The sequence below is a fragment of the Malus domestica genome, chromosome 05 (assembly GCF_042453785.1).
Source record: "Malus domestica chromosome 05, GDT2T_hap1".
Lineage (NCBI taxonomy): Eukaryota > Viridiplantae > Streptophyta > Magnoliopsida > Rosales > Rosaceae > Malus > Malus domestica.
The window spans coordinates 43,117,470-43,132,067 of record NC_091665.1 but is presented as its reverse complement, the minus strand read 5'-3'; the positions used below and the strand labels follow the sequence as shown (position 1 = coordinate 43,132,067).

Sequence of the window (14,598 nt, the reverse complement as noted above, 5' to 3'; positions counted from 1 at the left end):
AGGTCTTTCCCATCATCGTATCCAGTCTGATCAAGGCTAGAAGAGAAGATAACGATCCTATCTAGCAACCTGAGCTGATCAAATCTGGTCAAATCATATACCCTAACGATGACACTAAAGAATTCAGATAAACACTACACCTGCATGTTTTTTATAATCTCAGTACAGATCGATATGGGACATGACAGGTTCACAAAAACATCACCACACCAAAACTGGTCAGAAGGCATGAAGGCAAAAGCGTGTCGTTTGGCATCAACAGGCAAGAATAGGAGTGGCCATAAGCATACCAACATATCACTTTCCCTTTCTGTTATCTTCTGTCGTTGTTCTTATCCCTTTTAGAGCCAGTTTTTTTTTATCCAGACGTTCCATATGCGTGTTCAATTTTTTATTATACAATCAAACCAAAAAATAAGTAAGTATGTAAGTCTTAGAGTTTGAGAAAAAAAACTATACATGTAGCAGATCTAACTACGTCATTAGTGTGACACTCTTACAAAAATATGAAACGCTCTTTATATTTTAGTCTCACTCATGAGAGTTGCCCTGTTTATGCAAACCCTACCAAATATATCTTCTTCTAAACGAGATGGTTCAATCTTGTTGTCTATATACCAGCCAAAAAACCTGGATTTATCACCCCGTTTCCAAATGGTCAAACTTGCTATCATCAAAGGTGGAATCAATCTGTTCAAATTTGACTCAAAACAAAGCAGCAAGCTATATATTATACATTTTGAAGGAAAACAGTGACAATCTAGGTATACATAAAACTAGGGGTGTGATATCCACACACCTCTTTTTACTTCTCTCACACCCTTTTAATTTTTGGTCATCGGATCGAATAAATTGAAGAAGATCAAATGATAGAAATTAACAAGGGTGTGGGAGAAGTAAAAAGGAGTGTATGGATAACACACCCCTAAAACTAAGGGTTTGGGAGATCATTACAAAATCGCCAACGTTGACCTATGTTATTAAACAATGCATGCACGTTAGGTAGCCAACTGTAAGTAGATGATATTATGAGGAGTAATCCAATTACTTATAACCAACCTGCATACACTGACGCCTAGCTAATACAATGTGGGCAATTAATTTATACGTAGATAAGTAGGTATAGAAAAATACAAAAAAAAAGTGTAAATATTAATTTAGGTGTGTTTTAAGTTTTATAGTCAATTTATGCAACTTATATTATTGAGTATAGATACCAATTCGCAACGCATACAAGATGTTTGACAAAATATCTCATATTAATAGACTTAATAGACAAAGAATCAAAACAACTAACCAAGGTAACTAGCATGCTTTATCTTTGACTTCAAGAAGATAAATTTCAAACTCCACTATGACACCTGAATTTAGGTCTATATAGGTTACCCGTAATTTTCATGAAAATCAAGTCATGCTAAACACGAAAATTAAAAAAAGAATTCAGTCACATCCATTCTCAAATATCAAATAGCCAAACAGTGAAATATTTTGTTTTATTTATCCTAATAAAACATGTGATAGCAAAGATGTGGACAAATTGAACGCACATAGACACATTTATTGGCGTGCTTCAAAATTATTGGGCCGTCAAAATAACAAAAATGCCCTTAAGTTGTTTTTCTCTCCATTGTTACTAAAAAGAGTAATGTTAAGTAGACTAAATTTTTAAATTAAATTTTGTAAGTTAAATAATGTGTCGGATGATTATACTATTATTGAAATATTGATTAAGATATTTATTTTCTATTAATAACATATTATTTGATTTGTAAATTTAATTTAAAATTCAGTTGGTCTAATAGTATCACACTAAAAACTCCCAGTCCTTAATTATGCGGAAAAGCAGATGATTTGCGGTGTCTGAGACGCCGCGTACTCGTAACATTTGTGAATCAAATCCTAATCTTTTCAGTATTACGATATTAACAAAAATGTACGAAACAATGAGTCGGTTGGAGACAGTGGGCCCCTTAATTGGATAGAGCTACAGCATCAACGGCTAAGATTGAACAACATTACAGAATTTAGGCTGGATATCCGAGTATATGAGAGCTGTAATAATTGGACCAAACTGACGTGGATCCTGGCTGTCCAGCCCAATCTTCAGACCCCTCGGATCATGTGCGCCGCGGCTTGTTTGTCCACGTTGTCTTGGTGGTGAGTCCGACTCTCAGGCCCCACGTTGGTCCAAACTTTGGGTTTGGTATATAAATCCGATCCCATCTCTCACATTGTTCATGTCCATCGAGTCACACCATTTGTTTAGCAACTAGAAATATTTACTAGCAGTTAACGTGAATGGGTAGAGAAACTCCGGCCACCGCTCGAGAATTATTGGCGGCGAGTTTTTCCGGCATGGTTTTCGGGTTCCTTGAGGACTGCAACGAGTTCCCAGAAAGTTACGGCAGCAGCACCGAAGGCTGCCAAGAAAATGAAGCCTACTTGTTAGATGAAGAGGAAGAAGCTGGAGATCAGGAGAAGGACATGAGGTTTTGGGATAACCAGCACCAACTTTTACAAGTAATTGATCTTATATGTTATGTTATCCGTAGATGAATTTTAATTTACAGTATATGAGCACGATATTAATGGTTATGTAAATATGGTCCGCAGGCTACGTTATGCAGGACTAGTTCTCTAGAGACGAGGATTAGGAGTTTGACAAGGGAGGCGGTGAAGGAGATACAGCGGTCGGGGATGGAGTGTGGTTGCGGGAAAACGATGGCGGGCGGTTGCCGGAGCTGCCTCTTGAGAGAAGTTTCCGGCAGACTTTGCAATGATGGTCACAACAGTGCCATCTGCAAGTCTAAGTGGAGGAGTTCGCCGGATATTCCTTCAGGTAAAAACATATACCATTGTTGTAATTCTGAAGCATTATCTGTGTGTATATATATATATATAATTAATCACATAAATTTTGTGTTTAATAAGAGAACATTTCTCATTGACTAATTTCTTTGTTCTCCAGGAGAGCACGCATTTTTGGATGTGGTGGATAATTCAAGCCTAAAGAAGGGAGAGGTGAGAGTGATCATAGAGCTGAACTTCAGAGCCGAATTCGAGATGGCTCGAGCAGGCGACCAATACAACAATCTGGTTCAAAAACTTCCCGAAGTGTTTGTTGGCAAAGTTGAGAGACTGCAAAGCCTGATTAAAATTTTATGTTCTGCTGCAAAGAAATGCATGAAGGAAAAGAAAATGCACATGGGGCCATGGAGGAAGCAGAAGTACATGCAAGCAAAATGGCTTAGCCCCTGCAAAAGAACAACATTGACACCTGTTTTGGCTGTGGGAGACTCCGCCCGGCTGCGACCGAAGCCTAAGGAGTCAATGTTAACCATAGATTTGTTAGAGATGATGCCTAACAGGCATTGCATGACAGCAATTCAAGTTGTGTGATTTTAAGCAAATTTTTTCGTGTTCTTGCTTTGATCCTAAGTAAAATACTTTGTAATATATACTTTTGAAGTTAGGGTATGTGTATATATGTAAACGAAAAAAATAATCTCATCAGTAATGATATGAAATAACAAAATAAGTTCCAAGAGATATGTAACACTTTTCAAACATTTTATTGCTGGTCGGTTTCAAGTTTGCTAAAATTATATCATGAGTTTGATCAATCTTACGAGAACTCTGTTACGTTGGCATTTTGTTAAAATATAATAAAAATATATGTAAATTTTTATTCATATGTTTTTATTTAATTGATCGCAATAACATGTGTTTTTATATCTGTTGGCTTTACCTTTTTTTTAAAAGTATGTAAGTCTGTTCAAGTTTTCGCCCTGTTCATCGAGGAATATTTTGGTTGCTTTTGGCATATTGCTTACTACTAGGCATACGATGCAGATGCAGACGTGTCACATAAAATTATTTTGGTTTATAGGGGCCGCCCACTTCCAAGTGGCAGCACCGTGACCATGACATATAACACAAGCCTCGTGTCCTTTAATGCAAAGAGCACAAATAAGAATTGTGCATTAAGCAATATACAGCAATAGTGATGCATTTTGTTAGACCCACTTCAGTGATGAGACATTCTCCATACCTAAACGTCTTATTGAGTTTGTCGTTTACAAATAAAAGCAAATGGATTACAAAACAGACTCGGAAACTCGGTAAAATCTTGTATACGACGTGACAGGGTGGGATATCCTCCTCATACTCTTGATTTGGTAGATGGACATGGTTATCAGTCACACAGATGGATGAAACCTCAGTTGTAATCATCCTCATCATCACCATCATAGCTACAGTCATAATCATTCTCTTGATTGCCAACGTGTGATTTATAATCTGCTGCTCCTCCATCACTTCTCACGTCAACATTTCCTTGCTCCTGCATCATTTCAAAGTCACTGTCATGCCGTATGGTAATCTGGTTTTGTCAATTTGCATCACAATCACGAATATCGTGGCCCTTGGACTTTTGCTTTCAACTACGAGTATGGAGTGCCACATTATATTTTGATAGTAGGCAAAATATAATTTTGTCACAAATAGGAAAATGAGGGCCATGAGGCCCACATCTTTCATTGTATGAGAGCACGAGGACAATATACAAAAGAGTAGGATTGGGCATGGTTCAGTTTGGTTTTTGTTGTCCTCTTAATTGCCGGCTGAATCACTCTTACCCGGTTGGTTTGGTTATGTTCACTAAAATTAAAACTTCACGTTTGTTTCAAAAAATTCAGTTTTTAAAATGAAAATCGAACCAAATCAGTCTGATCAGTCTAGTTTGGTAGGTTTTCTGGGTTCCTTGTTTTTTTTTTTGGTCTACTACACAAGAGGTTATTGTCTTGAGTAGGATGTTGTGCTTGTGTGTGTGAACGAGACCCTAAGAATTTCTCCTCTATACATGCCAACTATTGTCACATTTATAAGACTTGGAGCTTTCAGCAAATATATCAGATACTAACCTTCTTGAGTATTTTGTGGGCTGCTACTGCATATGACTTTGACATGAACCCTAATTTAAATAAAAACATGGGAGACAGAGAGAAGAAGAAAAAGGTTTGAGAATAGTTTTTGATAAATTAAAACCAACATTGTAGAAACTAGAAAATGGACATATGCAAATTATATTTTGTATAACAACACAATCACATACCCTTATTTAAAGGCCTTTTAGATGATTGTGAATGGTCACTTGAGAAGGATTTTACAATTATACAAGAACCTGCCTTCTTGTTCTGCAAAGTACAAATTTAACAGATAGTTTAGATACAAATCGAGAATGCTACAATAACAACGAGACATTCGTCGTGTGATGAGTTTAGTAAGGACACAAGGATGTATTCTCAGTTGCATGCAAGAATCTCTCACCAATAAGCAGAATATTACCTTTGTTCCACGGCTTTTGACAAGAGCTGGGGGTTCAGTACTAATGACACTTTGATAGAGAACTTTTCCACAAACACTACAAGATCTGATCAAGAGAAAACACAGTTAAGTAAGCAGTGATTAATACAAGAACAATCTAATATCTGGTAATTCTTTGAACTGATTCAATTGAATTATGTAGATTAACATAATAATAAGGTGTTTAGTTTCTTACGTAAAGTAGTTATCTCGTGTCGGATGAATAAGACATCTGCAATGCGCACACCACAACGTATTTTGTGAAGCCTCCATTTATATGTACTCAAAATTTGTCTGGAAACAAAAACATATGCCAATATTAGTGTATAATCAGCATCCGAAGTATGAGCTTGATTTCTCTAACCAATATCGCTTAAAAAAACACGTAATTTTCGGACAAAATGCAGATACATAGAAAAAAATTCTTTACAACTTGAAGATTGATCTCAAAGAATAAATCATAATATCGGAAAAAGAATAAAATTTGAAGTGCACACAAGTAGATAATTAAAAGGTATGACCATCTCGAAATGGAGAGGTCCAAATTCGAAAATTTCCCCTGCCCAAGCCTAAATCCCAAATAAAAACCAAAGTTACACTAGAATTTAGGTTAACCTAAATCCGGTGAGAATTAGAGGCGTGATAGTGCACATGGACGCGCTAATTTAGTGACCGTTGGATGATTCAAATATTATATTTTGAATTTCTTTTTTCTTTCGGTTAATTTTTTTTGGTACTGAATCCAACAATTAAAAAAATAATCCAAGTAACTCGTATTCCACCCCCAAATAAATATATTTCGTTTGTTTATCAACATATAGAAGTGTGCTTGGTGTGTGTTGGAGGCGGTGGTTGTGTGGTTTTTCATACTTTATTGAAATTCGAATATTTTAAAGTTAATACGTTTATAAAAATCCCTCTTTAAGATAATGCAAAAAATATTGTTTAAACAAAGTTTAATGGGAAAAACCATGATTCGAGCACTTGAGAGCCTTAAGGCATTCTATCTTGGAGTGTGGGCGAAATAAATATACTTTTTTAAGTGTAAATCATAAATTTCAGATCCTAAAAAGCCATTGAAACTCACCATTGGAGATGGTCTAAGAATTTCACATGAAAATAGCACAAAAATACTATTTCAAAATACATTAAGGAGTTGCAAACCTGAGTTATGCAAGTTGACTCGTGTGCTTGCCCTATTGCGCGCAAGTTCGAATTACAGAGACAAACTAGGGTGAAGAAAAAACACACGCAGGAGATCACTAGTTCAGATTTAACTGGGATAGAAAACAATTCTGCTTTAGAATTACGTGCTCAAATAGTGGACTTTATATAAGAGAGTAGGGTTCTCTCTTCTTTCCTTGTTTTTGTTTTTCTTCTGTTTTTTGCTTTCCTTTTTTTGTTTTCCTTCTGTGTATTCCTTTCCTTTTCCCTAATTTTTTTATTTAGTGTATAAGCACGTTCCAGTATATTACGTTAATCTCTGATTAGTCCAATTAAAACACGCGCCATAAAATTTTAACACGCCCATCGATACGGTCAAGCTCTAGGAAAGATTTTTTAATGTAACCGTCACACGAGGTGGTACACCACGTGTCCCTATATAAATTGTGAGTTATGTGTGTTAAAAGGTTAATAACTTAAAAATTAAAAAATTTCACCATTTACATAGAAATACGTGATGTACCATTCGTGTTCCTGTTACAACTAAAAAGTTCTCTTGCTGAAGCTTGGAATGTTCATTGGGTTGGAACTAATTGGCCCATTCCTAAGAATTGATCAAATCCAGCTAAATCCAGCTAAATCCAGTTGGGTTTGATCATGTGGGCCGTTGGGCCATTTATTTTTATTTTATACATTTTTTCTTCTTTTTCGGCAGAAGGCCTTTTCTTTATTTTCACTTTTCCTTTTCGTAAAAGCAAGAAAAACCATCTCCCCACGATCAAAATCTACAAATATTGTTTATTTTCCAACCAAATCTAGGCGTGGAAGTAGAATCTAGTCGTAAATTTCTCCTTCGACACCTAGGTTTTTAATTGATTTGGAAAGTAATAGTATGGTTTGTAAATGAAATTTTTAGCTTATATTAATCATTTAGAGCGACGTACAGACTATATTTTGTCAAAAAATATTATCAATTTTAATCTCTTAACAACGGTTAGTTGAATAAAGATACAAGAAATAATTTATATCAATATTGAGATTCAAAGTAACTATTAATGCTAATTAGAAAATGTAGTTCTCTTTTAAGTAGAATTCGATAATTGTACATGTATGTGTGTGATGGCTTATGGCTCCAGTAATAAAGTATGGGGGTGTGCTATCTACATACAATTTGTCATTTCTCACATACTTCTTATTGATTTCTGTAATTTTATCTTCTTCAATTCCTCGTCCGACGGCCGAAAATTAGAAAGATGTGTGAGAAGTAAAAAAATGTGTGTGAATATCATACCCATAAAGTATTAACTTGTATGCACTTGTTAGGTTCCGATTCAAATTACCTCTTTCTTAAGTTGAGCATGCATCATGTACAAATAAATAGTGGGGAAATTTTATTTAAACCCTTGTAACCTATTTCTACCTCCAACTTAAATTTTAAATGTTAATTGTCTATTTTACCCTATTGCATAATTACTATTAAGTACAAAATGAAATTAATAATAAAACACAAATTTATCAATAAACCCACACATTATAATTAAACCCTAGCATCACCCTTTGTTTATCCTACATTCTTTTCGGCTAAAACCCTAATAGCTCTGATAGAGGAAAAACAAGCTTTTCTATTGATGGATGGTGATTTTGAAGTTTTGAATCCTCCAACTAAGGTATGACTCGATTTATGGATATTTTGTTCGTTTGCTTATTATTTGGATTAAATTTCATACTTTTTTATATTATATTGTATTTGTTTTTCTCTACATGTGTTTGTCTGCGCCCTAAAACACCATGAAAGGACTTTTGATTAGTACTGAAAAGACATCTAACTTGATTCTTGGTGCAGATAAAGACAAATAATAAATATGAGAATTCCAAACAGCAATTAACTTCTACAACCTGATAGTGTGATATTTTCTTGACTCGCGTGTTGATTATCATAGGCCCTGAGGAAACAAGGTTATTTGCATCATACATTCATTTAGAAGCATAATAGAAAGATGAATGAAAATGTGTTAATGAGAATATTACCCCTCACCGAACATGCCTCCATCCAAATTCAAAGCATCAAGGTCAAATGTTTCCGGCACAGTGATGGATTGACCTTGAGCTTTCATTGCATTCTTTGGCAAATTCAAGTCTATGGATGGGTTTGGTGGTAGAAAGAAAAAAAAAAACAGCCATAGAAATACCAGTCTTATAAGGCATATGCAATTATAGGGTGGCAAATGACGCCTCTTTGAATAAAAACATTCAATTATAGATGTTATTCTATAAAGAGAATGAGTGTAAAGATAACTTTATATTTTGAATTGGTTTTGAGATAATAGTTTAGGTAATAAAATTGAGTTTAAAGAGATATTAATTTTTTAATAAAAAATAATATGGGTGAAGAGAGCAAGTTGAGTGCAGAAAAATGTTAGATGTTTTCAAATAAAATTTTTCTAAACAGTACATACAACGTGATACATGTATTTTTAATTTTTTATTATAAACTAAAGATGCTTTATCTATTCTGAACTTTATTATCTACACACTCCTAACAAACACGGAACCAATTCTTCCTCGTATTCCGATAAAAATTCGATTCCGACATACCCTTTTTAACAAACCCTAGATGCAAAACTCCATAATCCCAAGATTAGCCTCAAAACTCCACGACCCAACAAGAAAAACACACCAAAAACAAAGGGGCAATTAGTAATTCCACGAACATGTCTCACCTCACACGTACCCCGTACCAGGAACCGTAGAGAACCGGGCTTTTTGATCCTTTTAAAAAGCCATATCCGTACCTCATTCTCTCCGATAACGACACATGGAAATATGGAATGGAATCCACATTTCTCATTATTTTAATCAAACCAGTTCCTCTTCCTCCTCCCTTCTTCCTCAATCGCTCTCTCTCTCTCGCCGTCTTTTCTGACTTCCGCTGCCCCTGCCCCCGGTGGTCCCCACCCACCACCGCCGTCCCCACCACAACCCCACCGCCCCATTAACCAAAAGTTTCCGGGTCCCATGGAATCTAAGGCCCAACTTACATGATACGTATAGCAATCCTCGCCGAAAAAACCCCAGAATTATTGGGATTTTTTTTAATTTTTTAATTTTTTTTTTGTAATTTAAATCCGCCCTTCTGTATAAAATCATTAGCGTCTCTCATATCAGATGGTGAAAATGGTGAAATACCATTGAAGCTCGTGGTGATTTGTCGCCGTGATGTAGAAGCCATTTCCCTTGTGGTAAGCTCCTCAACAGCTCAGGCATTTTACTTGGTTACCCTTTGTTTAAAATATGCTATTTTTGACTTTTTCTGGTGATATTATGTGTGATTTATTGATTATTTTTTAGTTTTTTTTTTATGTCTCTGGTATTTTTTTATTCTGCATTATTTTAGTGGATTTATGATTGTTTTGACACCATGATTATTTTTTTAGCTTTTTCTTCCGTGCTTGATGGGGTTGTAATCATGGGTGTTTCTTCGATTTCAATTTAATTGAACACACTTTTGTTTTCGTGGGGCTGTAATTATATTTTTTATTGACTTGTTTATTGGGTTGTTTGTGTATGAATTTCCAGGCTTTTACGGAAGGTGGTGTTTGACTTGGAAACAATAACCAGTTTTTATTTTATTTATTTATTTATTTATTTTTATATTTATTTAGAGAGGTTAGGGGGTTTGGTGGTGCTGAGGAGGGTGTCCAAATTATTTGATTGGAAGAGCCTGCTGATTGATGGGATTTGGTGGGTTTGAGGGAATTTTGGTTCTGATGGAGATGAGCTTATCAGGATTTGGTGCAGCCTCATTCTTCCAAAAGGGTTAAAAAAATTTGTTTCTTTTTCTTCAACTAGTTTTTGTAAGGTTAGAGGTTGTTGTTGATGGGCTTAAAGAACTTCGGATTTTCAAGTTTTTCGAGCTTGTTTGTAGCTGAATTCAGATTGTTTGAGGATTTCCCAGTCGGATTTAGGCCTTCTTCTCGGCTGAAGGTGAAGGAGGAGGTGATTAGGGAGGTTTTTGGGGTGTAAGTTAACGCTGTTTTGGGATTTGAGAGAATTACTGGGGAAGATGGAGGAGGAGGCGTATTCTTGGATTCGGAGAACGAAGTTTTCACATCGGTTTGATTCTTCAAGGTTGGCCTCCCTTCCGTTAGTCCTGCAGGACGACCGGATTGCCGGATTAAAGTCAAGGCCTGCGATAGCAGTGGCAGCAGCGGTGGCAGAGGTGGAAGCAGCTCCTTTGAAGCAGCAATCGAGTCCCAGTAATTCAAAGATACAGAGGAATTCTGTTCATACACCAGTTAAGCGAAATCTCCTTACCAACAAGCAGAGATCTTTGTCCCCTCTGCCTCAGACCAACCTCTCTGATGTGTTCAAGGAAGCCAAGTCTGATACGAAGAGGTTTTCAACACCACATCCTAAGAGAAAGGGGATGGGAAGATTGTTCAGTAAGGATTCGCATAGTAAGTCATCGAATTCGATGAATACGAGCCCCCTCAGGCACTTGGCTTCTATGAACGTCAATGACAAGACGAAGAGCCGGAAGGAGTCGCCTTGGGCCAAGTACTTTGATCATGCTGGCGGGAGAGTTAATGCTTTGGAAGCTGCCGATGAATTTAGTGTTGATTTGTCGAAGCTGTTTCTCGGGCTTAAATTTGCTCATGGGGCGCATAGCAGGCTTTACCATGGTATTTACAATGACGAAGCTGTTGCTGTTAAGATTATCAGGGTGCCAGAGGATGACGATAGCGGAGTCTTGGCAGCTCGATTGGAGAAACAGTTTAATAGAGAAGTCACTCTTCTATCACGTCTCCACCATCCAAATGTCATAAAGGTATGTCAATTCTTCCTTTTTTCCGCCTTGTATGCATTTGGATTGTTAAATTTCGTATAATGGTGAACAAATTATCGTTCCTAGTTTGGAGTTTTTAGACACCAGATATGTTTAAGTTTAACCATGTTTGGGACTTTCGTAATTGCAAATCATGAACTTCACGTTGAAGAATAGTGTGTATCATTTGTTACTGATATTTTGTTTCCTTGAAACAGTTCATCGCGGCGTGCAGAAAGCCACCCGTTTATTGTGTAGTCACGGAATATCTATCAGAGGGTTCCTTGAGGGCATATCTCCACAAACTTGAGGAAAAGTCTCTTCCTCTGGAGAAACTGGTTGCCATTGCATTGGACATTGCTCGGGGAATGGAATACATACACTCACAGGGAGTCATTCATCGGGACCTTAAGCCTGAAAATGTTCTTGTAGATGCAGAATTCCACCTGAAAATTGCTGATTTTGGTATAGCTTGTGAGGAGGTGTACTGTGATTCGTTGTCTGATGACCCTGGGACATACCGTTGGATGGCCCCAGAGATGATCAAGCGTAAATCCTATGGGCGTAAGGTTGACGTGTACAGTTTTGGACTTGTCTTGTGGGAAATGGTGGCCGGAGCAATCCCCTACGAGGATATGAATCCCATTCAGGCTGCTTTCGCTGTTGTAAACAAGGTACTTTCTTAACTTTTGTTTTACTGGCCTATAGTTAGAAGTGTGCATATTAGGCTCCTTCATCCGTACTTTTGTTAATTCCTTAGTTCTAGCTTTCGTCTTCTCTATGACGGCTAATCTTCGAGAAGTAGCCAATGAGGATCTCAATGAAGTGAATTTGCAAATGATTCGGGTGTTTTGTTTCTAAAATTCTTGCGCTGAACTAATATTTCCGCCATTTACTCTTTCTCGTGAAGCTCAACGTCCAAATGAAAGTTACTTATCAGGGAAAAATTCAGAGTTAATGCTACATATAAACCATATTCTAAGAAATGGTGGGTTGCTTTTTCAGAATTTGAGGCCTGTTATCCCGAAGGGTTGCCCGTCTGCAATGCAAGCATTGATCGAGCATTGTTGGTCCTTGCATCCGGACAAAAGGCCCGAGTTTCCGCAGGTTGTAAAAGCATTGGAGCAATTCGAGTCTTCCCTCGCCCTCGACGGAACCTTGACTCATGTAACGAGTCCAATCTGCCAAGATCACAAGAAGGTGAAGCTCCTTCACCGGATTCAGAAGCTTGGTCCTGCGCATCCTCATGGTACACCAACACCTAAACCCAAGTTCTCTTGAACCTTCATCTTTCTTGTGAGACCTCCTGGCTTTTGTAGTGTCACCAGGTCAAAATTGTAATTAAAGAAAAGGGTTCTTCTTTAATTGTCATCTTCTTTGATGTCACATTCATTTGGAACAAGTGGAAGTGAACCAATTGATTGATAGGCATGCATCGGAGTGAAGCATATATATCTTTTATATGGCTTTACCAATCACATGATTAGCTTGTCCTTGATTAGGCTATCTTTCTGAAGTTTTTCATGCAAATTAGGATTTGGAATTGAGATATTCACATTTGTTCATAAACAATCACCACCAAACCTTATCCGGCTAAGATGACGGCTGTATGAATCCTAGAGCGTCATTATGCTCGGTTTTGCGTCAAATCTTTCATTAGTTCTAAGTGCTCCATATATTTTCTTATAGTCTTTTTCAAAGTCTTTATAGGTCTTTTTCTACCCTTTTTGCCTTAAGCTTGCGTCTCATAGTCACATCATCTAACCAGATCATCTGTAAATCTTCGGTTCATGTGTCCAAACCATCTTAACTGATTTTCTCTCATCTTACCTTCACATATGTTCATGAAATCATGAATTGGGGGTTCCTTTTCACATGTCATTATCACAACCAAAATGATTGGTGCAATCTTACAATTTCTTTCCCTCGTCGGATCCTTTTTCTGGGATCGTAGGGATTTCGTAATTGAGACCGTCCATCGTACATCGGGAGGTCAGAAATCATTTTAAAATTTAAAATTTAAAATTAAATGTAAATAGTACCTAACGAAAACTGACTGCACAATGTATGATGAACGATCGAGATCACGGGATCCCTAGGAAAATGATCAGGCAAGGATCCTTTTCCCATTTCCCTCATCTTCTCAAGCATTTAAATACTTTTGAGTGACTCCTCCAATTAGGCAATTACCTTAGACCATCTCCAACCGATCCAGCCAGAGGGACATAAGGTCCAAAATAGCCCGAAATGACACGAAAACTGTCTCCAACCGAGGGTTAGGCCAAATTAGGGGTGGGTTCAAAAAATCGAAAACCGAAAAAAATCGAAAATCAAACTGAACCGAACTGAATTCTTTAAATTAAAATTTTTATTTAATTATTTGTTTTGGGTATTATTTTCTAAACCCAATTTGTAAGTTAAAATGTGCTAAACCCAATGTGTTGCCAAACTTTAAGCTCAAACTATTAAAAAAAAAGCCTATAAAAACTCTAAACCCTAACCTATTATTTATCCCCCATACAAGGTTCCGAAACCAAACCTCATCCTGAAGTACCTACATCCATCTCCATAGCATTGTCTATTTCTGCCCTAGCTTTCTTTTCTAAATCTACTCTCATATAACATGTAACAGAATCCATAAACATTTATTTCGGATAGATTACTTGGGTAATTTGTGATGGAAACGAATCCAACACACACTAAATAAATCCACCCACGCATTATTTTTACTAATCAAGTTGTCAACATGCAGTTACAAGCAAACAACCTTGATCTTTGAACAACATCATACAATTTAACTTTTCTAAGTCATTTGTACGATTTTTGTGTTGTGAGGTTGTTAGTTTGGACTTTGGAAGACTTGATTGATGATTTTAGTTCAACTTTAAATGTTTATTTTCATTGTCTTTGATTCTAGTTAGAATGCTTATGTTATGATTGTGTTGGATATGTTAAAATTTAGGGCAAAAGACTGTTTACTACTCTCATGTTTCGTGGTTTTCAACATTTAGTACATCAAATTTTTTTAGTCCCAGAGTCATACCTAAAGTGTAAATTTTGGGATAGTTTCATACATCCGTTAGTCAAACTGTTAAGTCAGCCATTAACTGTGACGTGGCGCTCATGTGGTCAATGACTGAGCGCCACGTGTCATCTACGTGGAAATTTTAAAAAATAAAATAAAATAATATATATATATATATTATAAAATTAAAAAAAAAAAAAAACCGAATCTGCCCAGATTC

The 14,598-nt window shown here is 36.6% G+C and overlaps 2 protein-coding genes across 2 annotated transcripts; both read left to right on the top strand.

The window, feature by feature from the left end:
• Nucleotides 1-2,228: 2,228 nt before the first annotated feature.
• LOC103434801 (uncharacterized) lies at nt 2,229-3,549 on the top strand. Its single transcript, XM_008373153.4, has 3 exons — nt 2,229-2,520; nt 2,614-2,839; nt 2,969-3,549. The coding sequence occupies exons 1-3, from the start codon at nt 2,299-2,301 to the stop codon at nt 3,397-3,399; spliced, it is 879 nt and encodes a 292-aa protein (XP_008371375.2). The 5' UTR covers nt 2,229-2,298; the 3' UTR covers nt 3,400-3,549.
• Nucleotides 3,550-9,332: 5,783 nt separating this feature from the next.
• On the top strand, nt 9,333-12,831 carry LOC103434800 (serine/threonine/tyrosine-protein kinase HT1-like). Its single transcript, XM_008373152.4, has 4 exons — nt 9,333-9,767; nt 10,105-11,356; nt 11,572-12,027; nt 12,359-12,831. Exons 2-4 carry the CDS (start codon nt 10,592-10,594, stop codon nt 12,632-12,634), a joined length of 1,497 nt encoding a protein of 498 aa, XP_008371374.1. The 5' UTR covers nt 9,333-9,767; nt 10,105-10,591; the 3' UTR covers nt 12,635-12,831.
• The last annotated feature ends 1,767 nt before the right edge of the window (nt 12,832-14,598 follow it).